Source organism: Alligator mississippiensis, chromosome 9 (genome assembly GCF_030867095.1).
Source record: "Alligator mississippiensis isolate rAllMis1 chromosome 9, rAllMis1, whole genome shotgun sequence".
Classification (NCBI taxonomy): domain Eukaryota; kingdom Metazoa; phylum Chordata; order Crocodylia; family Alligatoridae; genus Alligator; species Alligator mississippiensis.
Window position 1 is genome coordinate 15,098,993 of NC_081832.1, and position 17,999 is coordinate 15,116,991.

Below are 17,999 nucleotides of genomic sequence, written 5' to 3' on the forward strand. Positions count from 1 at the left end.
TCGCAGCTTCTCCCAGCCCCAGCCTCATGCTGCTGAACTCACTATTTCTGTGAGTTACTGAGGTGGAGACAGTTTAAGTGGGTGTAGCCAATATGAAGAGTGCAGCTAAATTGGGTGTTTCAGTGTAGGATGAGATAATGTGGCAATTGGCACTATTTTAAACATATTTTGCTCATTTTCACTGAGTATGAGTATGAGTGTCATGAATATGAGTATGAATATCCTGAGCCATTCCAGGAACTTAGCTGTTATTTCACTTCTCAGTTTAGTCTAGTTTCATTTATTTCTTACATAGCGGGGGGGGTGTTCTTTTTTTGGGGGGGTTTTTTTTTTTACAAAAGTTCCACAATATTAGGGACCTCTGAAATGCAGTGAAAGTAGCAAGCAGATTTCCTAAAACATCTCACAGGTTGTTGTGTTAAATGTGCCTGGAAGAAGAAAATGAGCATTCTGTATGTAGGAGGCAAAAACTGAAGAAATAGGGTAAAATACAGCATCTCTGAAGAGTTTGTATTATACCTAATTACTATACTTTCCTTTTTCTACCTCCAGCTTTCTTTGGAAAGTACCTTAATGAATATAATGGCTCCTATGTGCCTCCTGGCTGGAAAGAATGGGTTGGATTACTTAAAAATTCTCGTTTTTACAACTACACTCTCTGTAGAAATGGAGTAAAGGAGAAACATGGATTTGACTACTCCAGGGTAGGTCCTATTGCTTTACTTTGATTTTTACCCCCTTGGACATGATTGTAAGGAGGCTATATACACTTTCTGGATTCAGTCTGTTTAAAGCTTTCTTTTCATATTTGAAAGCCATTGGTCATAAAACCACCTTCAGTTCATGAGGCAGGTCCTTCATACTAAATACCATCTCTTCATTTCTTTTGTGACGTGTTATTTAAAATGTTCTTAGCAGCAATGGGAGCATAAGGTAGTCATCCTGAGACTGTAAAAGCTTCAATATGTCTTACAAGCTGAGAAATGGATTTAATTGCATCATGACTTGTATTCCACTGCCAAGTAATTCAATTAACAAATGTTGGGCCAGACTAAGGTCCGTTACACCAATGTAAAACTTATTTCAATGGAGTGTAAATGAGATTAAAAACTGATGCCCTCTACCTATAGGGTTGTTTTTTTTTTTGTCTTTTGTTTTATATAAATTATTTATTTATTTATTTATTGGAGAGAAATCATTTCATCATCGTAGTAGGCTAATTTAGGGGACTCTATAATACCGTGAAATATGGTATATTCACTCAGACTTCAGAAGGACATACATGAATGGTATTCCTGAAGTACTTCTGGTTGCACTTCACCTTGACTGAGCTCACAGCGTTGAGACACCCGTACCCTGACGCAACTCTACTGCTTCTTTTCTCATCTAAAACATTTTATAGCTCTCATAGATAAATGACTGCAAATGAAGAGTATGTTTACTTGAGCAAAACATGTGCATTTGCCAAGGCACACAGCTTGTATGATTTTTTAAAGTAGGTTGCAGAGTCTGTGATTTATGTCTGTAAATAATTTATCGGTAAACAGCTTTGGTTAGAAAACTGGAACCTGAAAGAAATGGTGTGAGTGAAAAAGGAGGGAAAGAAGTACATATCAGCAAAATGACATCACCTACCTCTGGATTTACAAAATGTCTAATTAATAATGTTAATTTTCATTTTACCATCATACTCATTGTCAGGCTCGACTTACACACTTACAAGCAACACACATACTTGTGGTGGTATTTTGATTTGGTGATGGCACATACTTAGAAAATGTTTCTTTGCTTTTGAATTTAACATGCCTTGTGTTGGAAGCTAAACGTAACATATTTCTAAGGTATCATTTTCTATTACCAATTGTGGAGAGGGAAGGACAACTCGGGAACAAAATGATGTCTCCCTCCTATTTCCTCTCTAGGCTGTTAAGGATGGGAGTGCTTTTAGCTGCTAAATTACCAGAAATATTGTGATGGGAATCTCTTGCATACATGAGACAGCATTAAGTAAATTATTTTTAATGGTTACAGTTTCCCATTGTATCAAAGAAGCCAGTGCGAGAAATGACACTCCTCAAAACCTTCAACTCCATTTGCTGTTTCCAGCACTTTGAAAACATGTGCATTTTCATGTTGTGATATTCATCTTTCTTATGTATCCCCTTTTATTCCACAAAATTCTCTTAGAAAATGAATGTTCCAGTTGACCTTCTTGTCTTTACATATAAATTGCTGCTGTATTTTATTGACAGTAGTCTGCAAAGCAGCAACATGTACTGATGGCAATATTTAGATATCAGGAATCAATCAGAAGTTGAAAAAATATGACTGAACACATTTCCTTGCTCTTCTTTATTATTATTTTTTTTCTTCTGGTGACTACATTTTCCAGTAAGGGACCTGTCTTCAAAGAGATTGCTTTAATGACCCTTTCTACTTTTATACAAGAAATATCTTTTTTTCCCCAACTTGTATGTCTCCATTCACGTATAAGTTGGCAAAACCCCTTAGTGGTTGTATGAACAGTTGATCTATTAGTTGTAAAATTGAAAACTGTGTAATCCAAATTTGTCTGAAAGTTCAATGTTAAAGAGTCAACGCCAGGATAAGAGTTATAGTTTTCAAAACGGAAGTTCTGTTTGTTAGAAATACTTTTTATACTTTCAATCCATTAAATTTTAAAAAACCCACCCTAGTTTATTCATTGTTAACTCTCACATTTATCATTGAAGACTAACATTTTTCAAAAGGGGCCAGTGAGTAAACCACATTCTGAAAATCAGGCCATATCAAGGCGTCTCAAATTTTGCACCCAAATGTATTTGTTTGAGGCAACCGGAATCATCAGTCATTTTTAAAACTCTAATCCAAAAATTTGCTAGTCAGTGGGCGAATCTACACATGCCCCTGACTGCACAATACCCGCGGGTACTGGGCAGTTCTGGTGGCGCGCTGTTATTTTTAAGGTCTACATCGCCATAGCTCATTGCTACAGTGACACAGCCTGGGTGTCACAGTTTGTGCCCGCTGACAGTACGTCACCGTAGCGTCTCATGTAGGCGCACCCAGTTTTACTTTTCTACTTCCTTACATTTTAACTTTATCTTACGCAGTCATGTTTGGATTCTCCTAACAAGTACGCCTGTGCGAAGCGGCTAGTATTTGCCTCGGATTTGGATTCGGCCGATTTAGAGGACAGTGATTTGATTCGGTGATTCGAATCGCTGTCCTGAATCAATTTGGCCGAATCTGATTCGGGGATTCGGCTGCTGCCAAATCACCCAAGCCAGGCCCATCCTCCGCCCGCTCTCCCAGCCCAGCAGTGGCTGCCCTGCCTGCCCCAGCTCCTGGCATTTGGAAAATAAAGCCCTGACTCAGCAGGCCGTGCCAGGCGGGGGGGAAGAGGGAGGGTAACCCACACTGCATGGGGGGCTCTGCACAAGCCCTCCAACCCTCACCCCCCACTGTCCCAGCCCCGCCATGGCTGCCCCACCTGTTGTAGCTCCAGCCCTTTAAGAAAACAAAAAACCCTGGACTTGCTGATCCTGCCTGGTGGGGGGGTGCAATCCCCACTCCCCCCCCCCCCCCCCGCTGCCTTGTGCTGCATGGGAGGCTCTTCCACAAGCCCCCTAAAGCCCCAAGGTTGCTGCAGGAGTGGTGAGTGCAGGGTTTTTCTTTATTTTGGTTTTTTCTTCTTAAAGGGCCAGAGTGGGAACAGCCATGGGGGCGATTGGGGGGCTTGTGCAGAGCCCCCCATGCAGCATGAGGCAGTGGGGGGGGCAGCAGGAATTGCCCCCTGCCCCCCCTGCCCAGCAGCCCCCAGTGAGTGGGGGCTTTTTTTTTAAAGCACCGAGAGCTGGGCTAGGCAGGACAGCCATGGCGGGGTTGGGGGAGCAGGTGGAGATCAAGGGGTCTGGGGGAGCAGGCAGGGGATGGGGGCTGGCAGGGGTCCTCCCATGGTCCCCTCCACCAGCCTCTCTTCCCCCACCCCCTACTTACCAGCTCCGAATCGAGCTGCAGCTCCCTCCTGCAGCCACCAGGAACTATCTGAATCATCAAAGCTCTCCAAATCTTTTCTGAAGATTCAGAGAGCTTCAAATCAATTTGGACCTTTTAATTGGTCCCCGAGTTCATTTCCACTTTCAATTTTGGAAGAGATTCAGCCTGATTTGGAGATTCAGCCACCGAATCAGGCCAAAACTCTTCCAAATCAAATCACGACCCAAAGCTTCACGCAGCCCTAGTAACTAGGGCTCCTAGATCTCTTAGGCTTTGCAGTTGCTTATTTTTATAAATTTACTTTTTTTACAAGGTTGTCTGACAGGTACTATTGTGTTCTTCAGACTACAATGTGAAATCATACTTCACAGCTAGGTAGAAGGACGAAACTGCTTCTGGCATGCTTTATTATGCTTAAAAAATGTACAGGCTCATTTTTGTGCTGGACCAAAGCAAGTCATTCTATAGGCTTTTGCTTTGCGTTGAAAACTGATTGCATTTATTTGATATTTTAAAAAGCAATACCAGAATTGTGATATTCTGTAACAAATCATGCCATGCTGGTGCCTAAGGAGTTTTGTTGTCACTTCTTCAGTGTCTTCAGTCCACTTGACTCCAGTAGGTATCATACAATTTAGCTGATGTTCTTTTTGGCTTAAAAACACGTGAAGTCCCTTTCTTCCCAGGTGACTTTCCTGAGCTGTCATCACTGTCTTGTAAGTGGAACCTTTTATCTAGATTAATATACTGCACCTATTATCCTGGTGTCTGTGTGACTCTGGGTCTGTGAGGTGAAATGAGAGTATTGGTCCTTCTAATTCCACACGTGGCATCTAGCTTTGGAGATGTTTTAGAGGACGAGTGGAAAAGAACTGAAGTCACTTTAGGACTTTAAAAGTGTTGTTGAAATATCTGTTAAAAATCTTTCCTCCTCTTGCAGGATTATCTGACTGATCTGATCACCAACGACAGTGTTAGCTTCTTCAGAATCTCGAAGAAGATGTATCCGCATAGACCGGTATTGATGGTTATCAGCCATGCTGCTCCACACGGTCCTGAGGATTCAGCTCCTCAGTATTCTCATCTCTTTCCGAATGCTTCACAACACATGTAAGGAAAAGGAAATCCCTGTATTTCCAGGCACAAGAAAAAGAACGGGGTATTTCTGGTAGAAACAACTGCTTGGTCCATTAGAATTTTATCATCAATTCATTATAAGACATATCTCTACCTGATAAACTTGCTACACTGTAGAGTGGTGTCGCTAAGCACATTGCATGAGCTGTTCCAGGTGAGCTGCTTTGTAAAACAGAAGCAATATAGCTGTGTCTACATGGTGCTGCAAGCAAGCTGTATGGCAGTGTCACTCAGCAGTGTGAATTAGTCCATATGAAGCACCAGGTAGACATGGCTGCACTGTCTCCTGTTTAGGAGGCAGCCTGTTCAGAGCAGTGAAGGGTGCTAGAGGACACCTTTCTGAAGCGTAGTTTCCTGCACACAGATAGTAAGAGCAGAAACGTTTTGACTTTTTATATGAATGTACAAAATGTTATATGCAACTTGGCAATAGGGCCCACATCCATGGTCTTTCACTGAGGTTCACTGAAGTCACTGGAAAGATTAATGTTGACTTCATTGGACTTTATGACCTGTTCACTGGAACTGATTTGTCCTCATTTATCTGGCTTTAAAGTGGGGTAAGTTTGACATCAGTAATATTGCTTGTGAAATAAGGTACTATTTAATGTGATTGTGAATGCTAGGCTCTGGCCTTTAGATTGTTACTCTGGCATGTGTACATGTGAGTTTGTCAGTTTGTGAATGATACCACCATTCAGATTGTAAGTAGAAATTTTATCTTGTGGGGGAGGTTCAGGGCACTGAGATGCAGGCGAGATGCATGACTGGCCAGCATTACACAGGAAACTTTTGGCAAAATGATCCAACTATTAGACTTGTACTTTCACCAAAATTCAGTCTTTGTAATTTTCTTCCTGTCTGTAGCGGACAAATAATGATTCCATATTCGAATCCTGCATATCTAGCTTGAAGACACATCGGAGGTTATTTTAGTTTTATGTAGAAGCCTGGAATTGACTCTGTAAGGTTATCAACAGATTACAGAGTAGCACACGCTGCCTTTCAGAGTTGAGCTCTGTGGGACTTGTCCAAAGCCTGGTGAAATGAAGTGGGAGCCTTTACTGATTTCACTTAAAAAGATCTGAGTGAGGGATAGAGAAAGACAGCAAGAATTTCCTCTTTTTTTAGTGCCTAAATATTATAGAGCTAACGATTCTGTTTCATTATGCTGCATGATGTCACTAAAGAGAATCTGTTTCTTGGGCCTGAAGTGATACAGTATTTCATGTTTAAGTTGTTTGCCATCCTGTGCTGGTTTCTTCTCCTTTGAAATGAAAACTACAGAAACTCAAAATGAGTACTGTCTGCTGTTGCTCATACAGAGAGTTGACCTCAGCCTTATTAGGAATGCTTTTGGAAGGCACCCTTATCTAGGAGATGATAATCGTTTTCCAAACAATGCTCTACAGCAATTTAATTATCATGGTTAAAAGAGAAAGGGGTAGAAGCAGCTGAGGAAGGAGGGGGATGAAAAGATGCAGTGCACATTTTTTTTCCTTTCACATTGTTTACTTTTTATTTTCATGCAAATTGAATTTATTTTCCTGGCTGGGAGATGTTTTTTATGGAAACCACTGCGGGATTTTATAATAGCAGCTGAATTTTCTTATTACTGTTATTAAACTATTAATTTATAGGCACTGGTACTTTTACAAGAATTATTGATTTGTAAAGCAGTATATCATCTTGGTAGATTAAACAATTTTATTATTCTTTTAGATGTACATATTAAGTAGGCTCTATTATATGCATCTTATGCAGGGAAACTGCTTGCTTCCAATTATTTTAAACACTTTTTACAGCACAATACAATATAAAAATGATATGCAGCATTTTGCTTAAATAAAAAGGAATAATGAGAAAAAGAGACTATTTTCAGCAATGCACAAATATCTAATTAGAAGTGGTCAGCTATTAATGCATTACATGGGATATAGTTTTAAATCTTTTATACAATAACTGTTCCTCGCATTGAGTACATATGGCCTAATTTTCAAATAAAAGTTAAACACACAATTGCATACACAATGCTGACAGCTACACAGGCAAACTAGTCATCTGATTTCCATATTTCTCCTATCCCAAACTACCATGTCAATCCCTTAATAACAGGCGATGTACTGCTAGCATATCCCATCTCTGCACTAGTGTAACTGAGCAAGGGCAACCGGGTCACCAACAACAAGTTCTGCCTTTGCAACAGGGTGCAAAAATTGCATGGTTGCCCTGTGCTTTGCTGCTGCCCAAAGTGCAGAGCCACCCTGTTACACCTCTGCAAGTCTGTATGGGAGAGGTGATAGATCATGGCCAGGGAAAAGGCCTAATGTGGCTGATGGACCATGATGTAACTTAGAGAAGCCCTGAAACTGCTCTGAATTGCACTGGTGTTTGATTGGGATCATGGACAACATAAAGACACCCTAACTTTTCCTCCCAGTTTGGCTGAAGCATTGGTTACTGCTCAAATTCTGGCTCTTAAAGGGATGTTCAAATTACAAAACCAGCAAAATGAAGGTGTAATTGTAATACTGTTTTAACTTAAATGTAGCTATGAATGGTAACGATTGTAGTCAAGGCATGGGGGTGGTCTGGGTTACCACCCAGGGAACATGCATGCAGGTGACCCTGGCTATGCAGTCTGGTTGCTATGCCATGCTGCCACATCTTTGTTACTGTTGTTACTTGTGCCAGCTACATTAAAGCAGTTAGTTATGCTTACCCATGCCACAGTTGCTGGCACATATATTATGTGCAATTGCAGTCCTCTTTGCAAAAATCCGTCATCTCCCCACCTTCTATTTTTTTAGGTTTCCTTTCCTTCTCCCTAGACCAGTAGTTGAACTGAACTTGACAGCTGGGCATTTTCATAGTGGCCATTACTGCCGTTTCTGTAAATAGTACATATTTTATCATTCCCCCAACCTCCACCCCCATTTTCCAGGGTCAGATACAATCAGTATATAGAGAATAATCAGCATGGTGGAGTTTGTTTTTCCTTTGAATAAATTTGAAAGGGCTATTTTGTCTCGCTTCCAGGAATGTTATGTTTTGTGTTTTTGCCCAAAAGATAGACAAATCTGTGAAGTGTCAGAGGGTTACATTTGTAGTAATCAAAGAAAATCATGGGCCAGGGGTGGATTAAGCAGCGGGAGGTTTCAAATCAGCCAGGAAATCACAAAGTAAGCTGAAAAGGAGTTTGCCAAGCATTTTGATTCATTCTGGGCATTACATAGCAACAGTTTCCATAACTGTCAGCATTTTCAAAGGAGCAATGTCATTATTTGAGCCACACTAACATTCTGAAATTCAAGATACTGTTAACCATGCACAGAGAATAAACAGCAGCCTTTTCTCCCCATATGAAGAATCTTCCCTACCCTGTCTGTGCATTTTTCAGATAGGATCTCACATAAAGCTTTCCACATAACTTGTCATAATCCAATTATCTGGTATTATTTTCATGTTTATTTGAAAAGTGAAACTTTTAAGAGTATTTGATACCAATGATATTAAAAAAAAAACACTCAATGCAACTGATTTCTAAAAAGAAACCTTTCAGTTTTTGCTATCTATTATTATTTATCCTGGTGCTATATGTTATCTTGCTACTCTGATGCATGTAAAACAATAATAATGGCTGTTTCCTTTTCTTTTCTTTTTTTTTGCAAGATGCATGTATAATTTACCTGTAAATTGAATGTTAGAAATCAGAAAATAACTAAAGGAAAATCTTCTGTTCTTTGCTATGCCACTGGTTCACCATCTTGTATTTTACAGGTAGATGGCAACACTAGCACAGATTGATCTAATATTTTGAAACCAAAAGAGGCATCTGAGCAGATTGCTCATTTGCAGAAAATCACCTCTCATATTTGTGAAACTGTGTGGTCTGATCCAAGCCTGTGTACCAACTGATACCTAAAAACAAGTAAAACACGGTGGTAGGCCGTAAATGATGGCAAACATCCTAGATGTATCTAAGAAAGATAAATAAACTAATAGTGTTTCTTGACAATCGAAGTAAAGACAACAGTAGAAAAGAGACAGTGAAGAGTAACCACTATGGTATAATATAATTATGCATAAAAAGATCAAGCTCCAGAACTACCAAACGAAATGAAGGACAGTGATGCCCTTCTTCACATTAAATATTGATACTTGAATGGAAACGGGATCATTATGAATTAAAAGGGCACTGAGATTAGGCAGGACCTGAAATCTAGCTCTTTGGGTTTTGGCAGGATCCTGAATTCTCCTTCCATGTTGTGCACTCATCCGTTTTGTAATTTGAATGTTTTTGATGATTATGGAAGTATTAGGGCTGGAAAATACCTATCAAATAGAGTCCTATTTCCCCTTACCCCTGCTTTTTTTGGCAGGTCTTTAAAATGCGACTTTGTACCTACTTCTGCTTGCCATGCGTTCACATGCAGTTTGATATCACCAGGTAGGGTACTTGTGCTCCCCTGGGTACATGTGTGTTAAAATATTTAAGTAGCCTGTTATGCAGAACCTTTCTGGCAGGTTGACTAGTTACTATTAAAGAGCTTGAACAACACATAGTAGCCAATATTAGCATGGGCAGAATGAAGTGGAGCAGTTACATGAGTGGAAAGTCAGTTGCACACGCTGCTGGTTCAAATAATGCTCCCTGGTTGCAACGTTAGACTTTGGAGGTTTATTTGTTGGCCTTGGCATATATCCCTGTTAGTCTGAAGGATGCTGTTAAAACCATATTTATTTTCAGTAGGTTTACCTCCTGAAGAGCTATTTTCATGCTCCCATTTTTCACATAAAATATAAAAGGCTGATACTTTTCTGTCAGAAATGTAGGTTTTCTACATACCTTGAAGTTAGTCTTATAGTGTTGGTCAAATAGATTTTATTGTTACGCAAGACTCCATTTTTCCCCTCAAAATATCAATGCTCTGTTTTCCTTTTTGTTTGTTAGCACTCCTAGTTATAATTACGCTCCCAACCCAGACAAGCACTGGATAATGAGATATACTGGTCCCATGAAACCTATTCACATGGAGTTTACCAACATGTTACAGAGAAAACGCCTGCAAACACTCATGTCTGTGGATGATTCAATGGAAATGGTAAGATTACTAATCTCTTTTTCAAACCCAGCTGGTGCTTGTTTCTTAACAAAAGCTCCAAAAAGTTTGTCATTAAAAAAGAAAAGAAAAGAAAATTGAACGCCCCTCTCCCCACACCTTCCCACCCTGCTTATAAGTTGTGTGTCTTGAATAGAAGCCTGTCTTCAGGCCGCTACTTGGGCTTGTTTGCTGCTGTAGAAAGACATATTTGAAGGTGTTAAATTATGCTGCTTCTTGTCTCCTATCATTGCCATCACTAAGAGGTAGCCAATGTCACTGAGCTTAAGCTTCCTGTGAAAATTCATGCACCTAACATTCTTTTATTTTTTTAAAAAGCATGTCCATTTTTTTCAGTACATGAGCGACAAAAAGGGCCCTGAGAAATCATTGCAACTTACTTAAATGCAGTTGCTGTCAGTGGTTTGTCTAAATTTACCTCTGTAAGTAGGTTGCTGCTATTTTCCTGTGGACCATCAACAGCATTGATTCAGCTTGTATCTCCTAAAGGGATTCATATTTTGTTTATCAGATTTTCTCCTCATTATCACATGCTATAATGGTCCAGACCTATGAAGTCTGTTTTTTTTTTTTTTTTTTTGTCTTAATTTATACTGATGAAGCTCTTGGTTACAGTGAAATTTCTTCTGACTCAATAGCGGAAGAGGAGAATTTATGCTCACATTTTCCAAACACTGATCCCAAATGTGTTTCCTTAATGAAAATCGCTTTAGCACCATATTGTTAGATTCAGGCAAAATGATAGAAACAGAGCAAATGTCAAGGATGAAATGTCATTTGATGAGAGATCCATTTCTGGATTTAAGTATTCCCATACAGATTTGCATTTAACTCCCTAAAAATAATAGCTTTTAGAATTAAGAGTTAACTTACCATGTTGTTCTTTCAGGGCTCCTATACAAGAACAGCAAGGCTGCTCTGATGTGCTGTAGTTACAGAGCAAACTTGATTATTTGAGTCTGCTCGAGTGTGGTAATTATCGTGCTCCAGCAGACTCCAGTGTCTTGTGTATCAGTGTCCCTGTGCTTAAAAATGGTGGCAGGGGTATTTTAACTAAAGCTCGTTTGAGCTTTAGTTAAAGTGCCCCCACCATTTTTACACAAGGGGACACCGATACATGAGATACTCCAGGCACTTTAATTAGAGCAGCTCTCGGAGCATCTCTAACGAAAGCACCACCTCCCACTCCCCACACTCCCAGAGCACATGTATAAACACCTTCAGATAGCAAGAATGACTGGACTTGGCTGTTGATTAGCTAGGGATAGATTTTGGAAACGTTCTGTGTAAGGAAGATGCATATATGACTGTTGCCGAGACTTGAATGTTGCACAAATGTGTGAAATTCTAAATGCTGCCATATTATTCAGATAGTTTGCTATATATAATATTTTAAAGTAAAGAAAGGGAAAAGGAAAGACTTATCAAAAGAGCTCAGCACCTAAGAGCTCTCATTCAGGCATTTGAAATAGTGGCCGTCTTCTGAAATTTTACATGCTATGCGTTTGGGGTTGTTTAATGAAAAGAATGTTACACTTTTTTTTTTTTCCAGATTTATAATACACTGGCTGAAACAGGTGAACTGGACAATACTTATATAATATATACAGCAGACCATGGCTATCATATTGGGCAGTTTGGACTGGTGAAAGGGAAGTCCATGCCTTATGAGTTTGATATCAGAGTTCCTTTTTACGTGCGAGGTCCAAATGTGGAGGCCGGTTCTTTGTAAGTCCTTGGCTTTAGCTCCTGAATTGCTTTTTGTGAGATTGATGTGATGATTGCAACAAAATTTATGGGGCCAGTAGCCATATAGCAGGGCTTTAAATATACCTTCAGGGAAGTACAATGGTGCAAGCAGATTTTTCAAAAATGGGTCATGTTTGAGATTGTGCAACATGATAGAGTCCTCTCTTCACTAATTAGGCAGGTATAGTTTGCCTGCTTCACACACACAGTGCTGGCGGGGTGAAAAGAATGGAAGGCTTGGAGCTGGATGACAATGTTAGGCATATCCGTAAGCAAGGACTAGTTCATGATCTCTGCCATCCTAGGAAGCATGATTGACCCTAAGGCCCCCTCTCCACATTATCCCTATTGAGCAATTACTTTTAAGTGCACGGTAAATTCAGACTTGGCTACACATGCAAATTAAGTATCATGTCTTAAAAAGGTCCAATCAGCTATAAAGTTATTGCTCAAAAATGTGTAATAACTTGATAGCTGGTTTCTATCCCGCTTTAATTTGCATGTATAGGCAGTCCTACGACTGTGAGACCACAGCTACTGGGGAGCACAGTACACCCCTGGGGCTGAAACATCATTGCCAATGCAGTCTCCCAGCTATGGGGTGCTCCACACACCCCTGCCTCTAGGAGACCATGGCAGCACCCCACAGCTTTGGGGACAGAGTCGTACAGCTGACAGGACTTTCAGTCCCAGCTGTACCACGTGTGGGGCTCAGCCATGACCAAGAGCTGTGAGACATGCAGGGATTCTCGGTCCCAGCTGTGTGGTGCAGCAGGGGTCAAGACCTCCATCAGGCATGGGATTCCATCCCACTTGTGCTTGGCCCCCACAGCTGGAAGCCCTGTCAGCAAAGGGCACTCCTGACTGTGGGAGCCTGCTTCTTACTGGTGTAGAGGGAGCCCAGGACTGGGCTCATAAGGCAGGATTGGGCTCCCCCTACACCAGCAATAAGGTATGATTGGATCTAATGTAGGATCCCAGAATCATGCCTCCTGCCATGCATATGTGGCATGGCAGGAAGCACGATTGTGTGGATTACACATTAGATCCTTTCATGCGTTTACCTCAGGGGCAGGCAAAGTCCGGCCCATGGGCTGTATACAGCCAGCAGCAGACTTCATTTCCCAGCAGCCCCTGCCCACATGGCTGGGGCTGGTCTCCATGGAGACCCCAGCTGCAGCTGCACTGTGATAGTGCAAGCCTAGGGTTGCCATGGAGACTGGCCCCAGCCATGCTGGCAGGGTACATGGCAGGGCAGGGCAGGGGGCTGCTCCGGAACCACTGGGATCTTACGGTAGGGGCAGCTTTGTCTGGGGCTAAGGCAGAGCTGTGATCTGCAGCCTGCACACTCTGGCCAGGGGTGCGCAGGTAGTGGATCGCAGGTCTGCCCCGGCTTGGGACCACACTGTCACCGCTGTAAGTAGCCGGAGCAGAGCTGTGATCTGCACCCCGCATGCTCCAGGCAGGGACACGCAGGCAGCGGATCGCAGCTCTGCCCTGGTCCTGGACCAAGCTGCCCCTGCTGCAGGATCCCAGCAGCACTGCCGGTCTCCATGCCAACCCCAGACTTGTGCTGTCACAGCGCAGCTACGGCTGGGGTCTCCATGGAGACCGGTCCCAGCCATTCAGGAAGGGGCTGTTGGGAAATGGAGTCTGGCTGCTGGCCGGATCCACTATTTTGCCTGCCCCTGCCTTACCGGCATGCGTAGAGGTGGCCCAAGACAAACTTCTCCAGCTTCCTTCCTACTTTGTTTAGGTATTCTGTATTAGGAATAAACTGATGTCCTTTTCATTGGTTCATTTGGGTGAAATTTCTTTAGATGATTTTGGTAAGTTCACCAAAAATGCATTCTGAGGAGGACCAAAATTATTTGTGAATTTGGGGCATTTTCAGAGAATGCCTTCAGCCCCCAAAAATGTCAGATGGGGGGAATTTTTGAAAAATCTAAACGTTTGGTTTGGCACTTTCAAAACAAAAATGGTTTAACTTTCTATTTTAATTTTTTTTGGTTCAGAATTGAATTAAATTTGAAATTGGCAGAGATGGTGCAGGGTGGGGGGGAAGTGGTGGTGATAAGTAACCCTCAAATGAAGTGAAATGTTTAATTGATCTAACATGATTTATTCCCCATTTTTTGTTTTGGCACTGATCCAAAAAGTTCATTATACACATATCTCTGATCAGCTGCTCTGACCTACAAGCAGCGGGGTGGAACCAGGGTTCCTTTCCCCCTCACTTGCTGTTCATCCTGGGCAGGTGGGTTTCTGCTCTGAGCAGGCTGCTCTTTTAGGCTTAGCTCCAAGAGCTGAGAGCAGATGCTGCAATGTAACAGGGGGCCCTGTTACCCTTTACTTCTTTGCACAGGTGGGCAATCCAAATTACAATATAGCCGTCCGTGGGGACAGCTGAAAAGGCCATTTGAAAAACTTCTAAATTTTGCAAACCCTTCCTTGGAAATAGTTCATCATTTTCTTCTGTAGTAGCACTCTAAGCCATGATATTTTCCGGTAATTGTATTATATAATGTCCATTACTAGAGTAAATAGCTATTGTCAGAAAGTAATTAAATGGAACAGTAGACTCGCTGTATTGCCTATTTCAGCTTTCAGTAAAAAAGTCACAGAGTATTTTCCATATGTGTAATCCTTAGTCTGTCCTCCAAGATTTCACATTTAAGTTGTTTGTCAGTGACACACAAGAGCATGGAGTATGACTGTTAATTAAAATGGTAGCTTTGATCAGCTAAGAAATTATGTAAATATACTTTCTAAGCAATTATTTTAATAGCAAATATTTGCTCTTAAGTAATGATTTTGGACAGAGTGCCATAATTTGCTGCCTTTTATTTATATCAATGTGCATGTTTTAGCATAATTAACATGTATAAAATCTTCTACTCACAAGTTTGTTCTTATACTCCAGAGGGAAAGATCTAATACTGAGTATAATAAAATAGCAAATGGCCTTAAAAATAGCAGAAGGGTTTTAGTTGCTTTGTTAGTTAAAGTCATAGGATCAACACATTCAAGATTTTAAAACTTTTTGTAAGTGTCGTGCCAAAAATACTTGACATGTATTTACATGGATATTGGCTGTATAAATTACATATAAGATAAACAAGATCCCTGACTCAAAGTGTTCATACTCTATCTCAGATAACAATGATCTGAGAGCTTCAGATGTAAATGTTGGAAGACGCATCACTTAATTTTCAGAGGTGCTGAGCAGCTCTCGCTGACTTGAAGATGTGAATTCTCAATACTTCTGAGAATCGGACCCTTTCCTTCACCCTATGCATGGAAACTAGCACTAAACCCAGAGGAAGACTTGAATACTATACCAAAGAGATTTGTAGGAAATAGGAATGACGGACTTTGTCAGTGGGAGAATAGGAGACTCTTCAGTGCACAGGAAGTAACAAGAAGGAAAAGATGTGAAACCATGAGTGTGAGGAGGCAGGTAGGAGGGAGGAGATTGGGAAGAGCATAAGGCACAGACAGGTAGGTGAGATACAATAGATGAAGATCCAGAGAGTCCGTAAGTACATAGGGACTTTGCCGTCTCTGTTTTACATGGCAGATGCTCAATACAACCATGATGGGTGGCAGTATAAAACCTTAAGCTAGTCAGATGATGTATAGGAGAGTAATGGAGTCCCACTGAAGTCCAAGCATACTCGAGACTACTTTCCATAAAGTTAGTGGTAACTGTGAGAATATTAAATGCTTTCCTCTCACAGAGTCTCCCCGGTTACCTGGAAATGTAAGGGGGTCTCTCTCTCTCGCTGTTTAACAAGAAAATATGGCCCTTCATTCCTTGTAGTTTGGATAGAAGGGTGAATGGCTTAGGAAAGAACAGCCCTTCTCCCTGTGAAATAGGGGCTCAAATACTCTTCTACTCATATACCATTGGAGTGTTTGCCAGCAGTGCTACTCCTCTTATACTGAGCCCCTTCTTTATAGTTTCGGAGGGGAGTGTCAATATTGAGCTGCACCGTAAGTTATCTAGACAGTGGGTTTGATATATCAGAGGTCTGTCTAGCTTTGATAATTAGCTAAGAAGGGGGTGGCCTGTCTGAATTGTCTCAGCCTCAAGATTCCCATTTCCTTTTGAACTTGCTTTCAGCCTTGTAGTAGAAGTGCATTTAAATTGCAAATGAATGATGCCCTGTAGAATCTTTCCACTGGGTTTTGTATATGAGTGGTTTTTTGAAGGTAAAAATATTTCTAGGAATCAGAGACTAAAAACACTTAATAGACCAGAGTCTATCCCACTAGAACCTAGAAGAGCAGGATAAAGTTCCTTGGAGAGAGGATATATCAAATAGTAAATTGATGCTTTCCTTCAAGCTGAATTTCCACAGATAGTAGAACCTCAGTGCTCTGCATTTTGCCAATACCTACATCTCATATTTTTCATGCAGAATAATTGCAGCGTCTCCTCTTTCTTGCCAGCAAAGATTTTATAGCAGCCGCTGTAGCAAGTAGTCATTCCTGAGCCTTATTATTAATGCCAAATATAACACGCAACAATCACTGGTAATTAAAAGTAAATTACACGCGCTCAATAATCATCATATCTCTGCTCTTGTCGTTGCCTGCTGACTTTTTAACTCATAAACTTCTGCAATTCACAGATGGTTTCTTAGGATTTGAATTAGCCTGGTGGCAAGTAACTCCTGGGCCTAACTGTGCAAAACTAGATTTGCTGCAGAAAAGTATATTCCCCTTTGTCTATTTTTTTTAATAAGGTGCCCCACTTGATTGTTTTTAAAGAACATAAAATTATACCTAAGAATACGATATTGCACTTGTAACAAAGGCAGCTTTTGGGTACCAGGTTCCTCTCTTTGGAGAATGGAGGGGTCCTGATTTGGGAAAACAGTATTGTAACATCATAACTTGCAGAAATAGGGCCAGTCCCTCTCAACTGCTTTGCTGTCTTCTCTCCTCTCCCTCCTTCCTCTCCCCACAGTAACTGTTAGCTGTTTGCTTTACTGCTGCATAGGCCCAGGTTTTTTGGCTTTGTGCTCTATGCTGAAACAGAACAACCATGTGTTACCAGCCAGATTTACTTTTTAATAAAATCATTACCATAGTGGCAGACCCATTAATTCTCTGAGACACTAGAGTTTTTCTTTATGTGCTTTCTCATATCCCAAAATAGCCAGAACCCTCTCTAAGTCATTAACTTGCTTTGCCTTATAAACCATTTTGCATATTCACTCTCAAAATGCTATGTGCTTAAATTAATCTTCACATTAGCCTCTCTTGAGGTTGTGCACCTAGCATTTTACTAGTATTGTATATTTTAATCCCTTTCAATAGCTGACTAGATTGGATAAATGTCTTCCTTTGTTCTGTGCAGATGTCACAGAGTAAGCTTTTTTTTAGGTCCTGTATCCTCCATGGAGGAGCTGGGGTTTCTGTAGTTGTTTGCAGCCTCCACAGAGTTTTTCTAAACAGGGTCTTTATATATTTCTTTCAGGAATCCTCACATTGTATTGAACATTGATCTTGCTCCTACAATTCTAGATATTGCAGGCTTGGACATTCCACCTGACATGGATGGTAAATCCATTTTAAAACTGCTGGATTCTGAGAGACCAGTCAATAGGTAAGGAAGGAAAGTGCTTGTTCTGAGTGTGCATTTTCATGTACCTATGCACACTTGATCATTTACAGCTAAATAGAGGGGAAAACAATAAAAATGGATATATAAAATGGGCCATAATGCATAGGAAAAAAATAAAAATCTATTTATCTATTCAATATGTTCTGGCCTATTTTTAACTTGATCTGATTGCTGTGTTTTGTTATAGGATGCTTGTCCTCTAGATATCCACACATAATGTGTGTAATAGTAAACTGGCCTCTGGTTACATGGAGGTTTCTAGCTACATGAATGTAAATGTTTCTGTGGCATCACTTACAATGATGTGTTCAAGCAAAGCCTTTTTTATCTCATCAACTGTAAACTAATTCAGGTGA

The 17,999-nt window shown here is 40.8% G+C and overlaps 1 protein-coding gene across 4 annotated transcripts in view; it reads left to right on the forward strand.

Moving 5' to 3' along the window:
* SULF2 (sulfatase 2) overlaps positions 1-17,999 on the forward strand; it is a 256,183-nt gene that overhangs the window by 199,955 nt on the left and 38,229 nt on the right. For all 4 annotated transcript variants that reach the window (XM_014609699.3, XM_059733171.1, XM_059733170.1 and 1 more), the window contains 5 exons: positions 553-704; positions 4,940-5,109; positions 10,091-10,241; positions 11,812-11,987; positions 17,497-17,625. In XM_014609699.3, the coding sequence (XP_014465185.1) occupies positions 553-704; positions 4,940-5,109; positions 10,091-10,241; positions 11,812-11,987; positions 17,497-17,625 (778 nt within the window). The remainder of the gene's footprint in view (positions 1-552; positions 705-4,939; positions 5,110-10,090; positions 10,242-11,811; positions 11,988-17,496; positions 17,626-17,999) is intronic.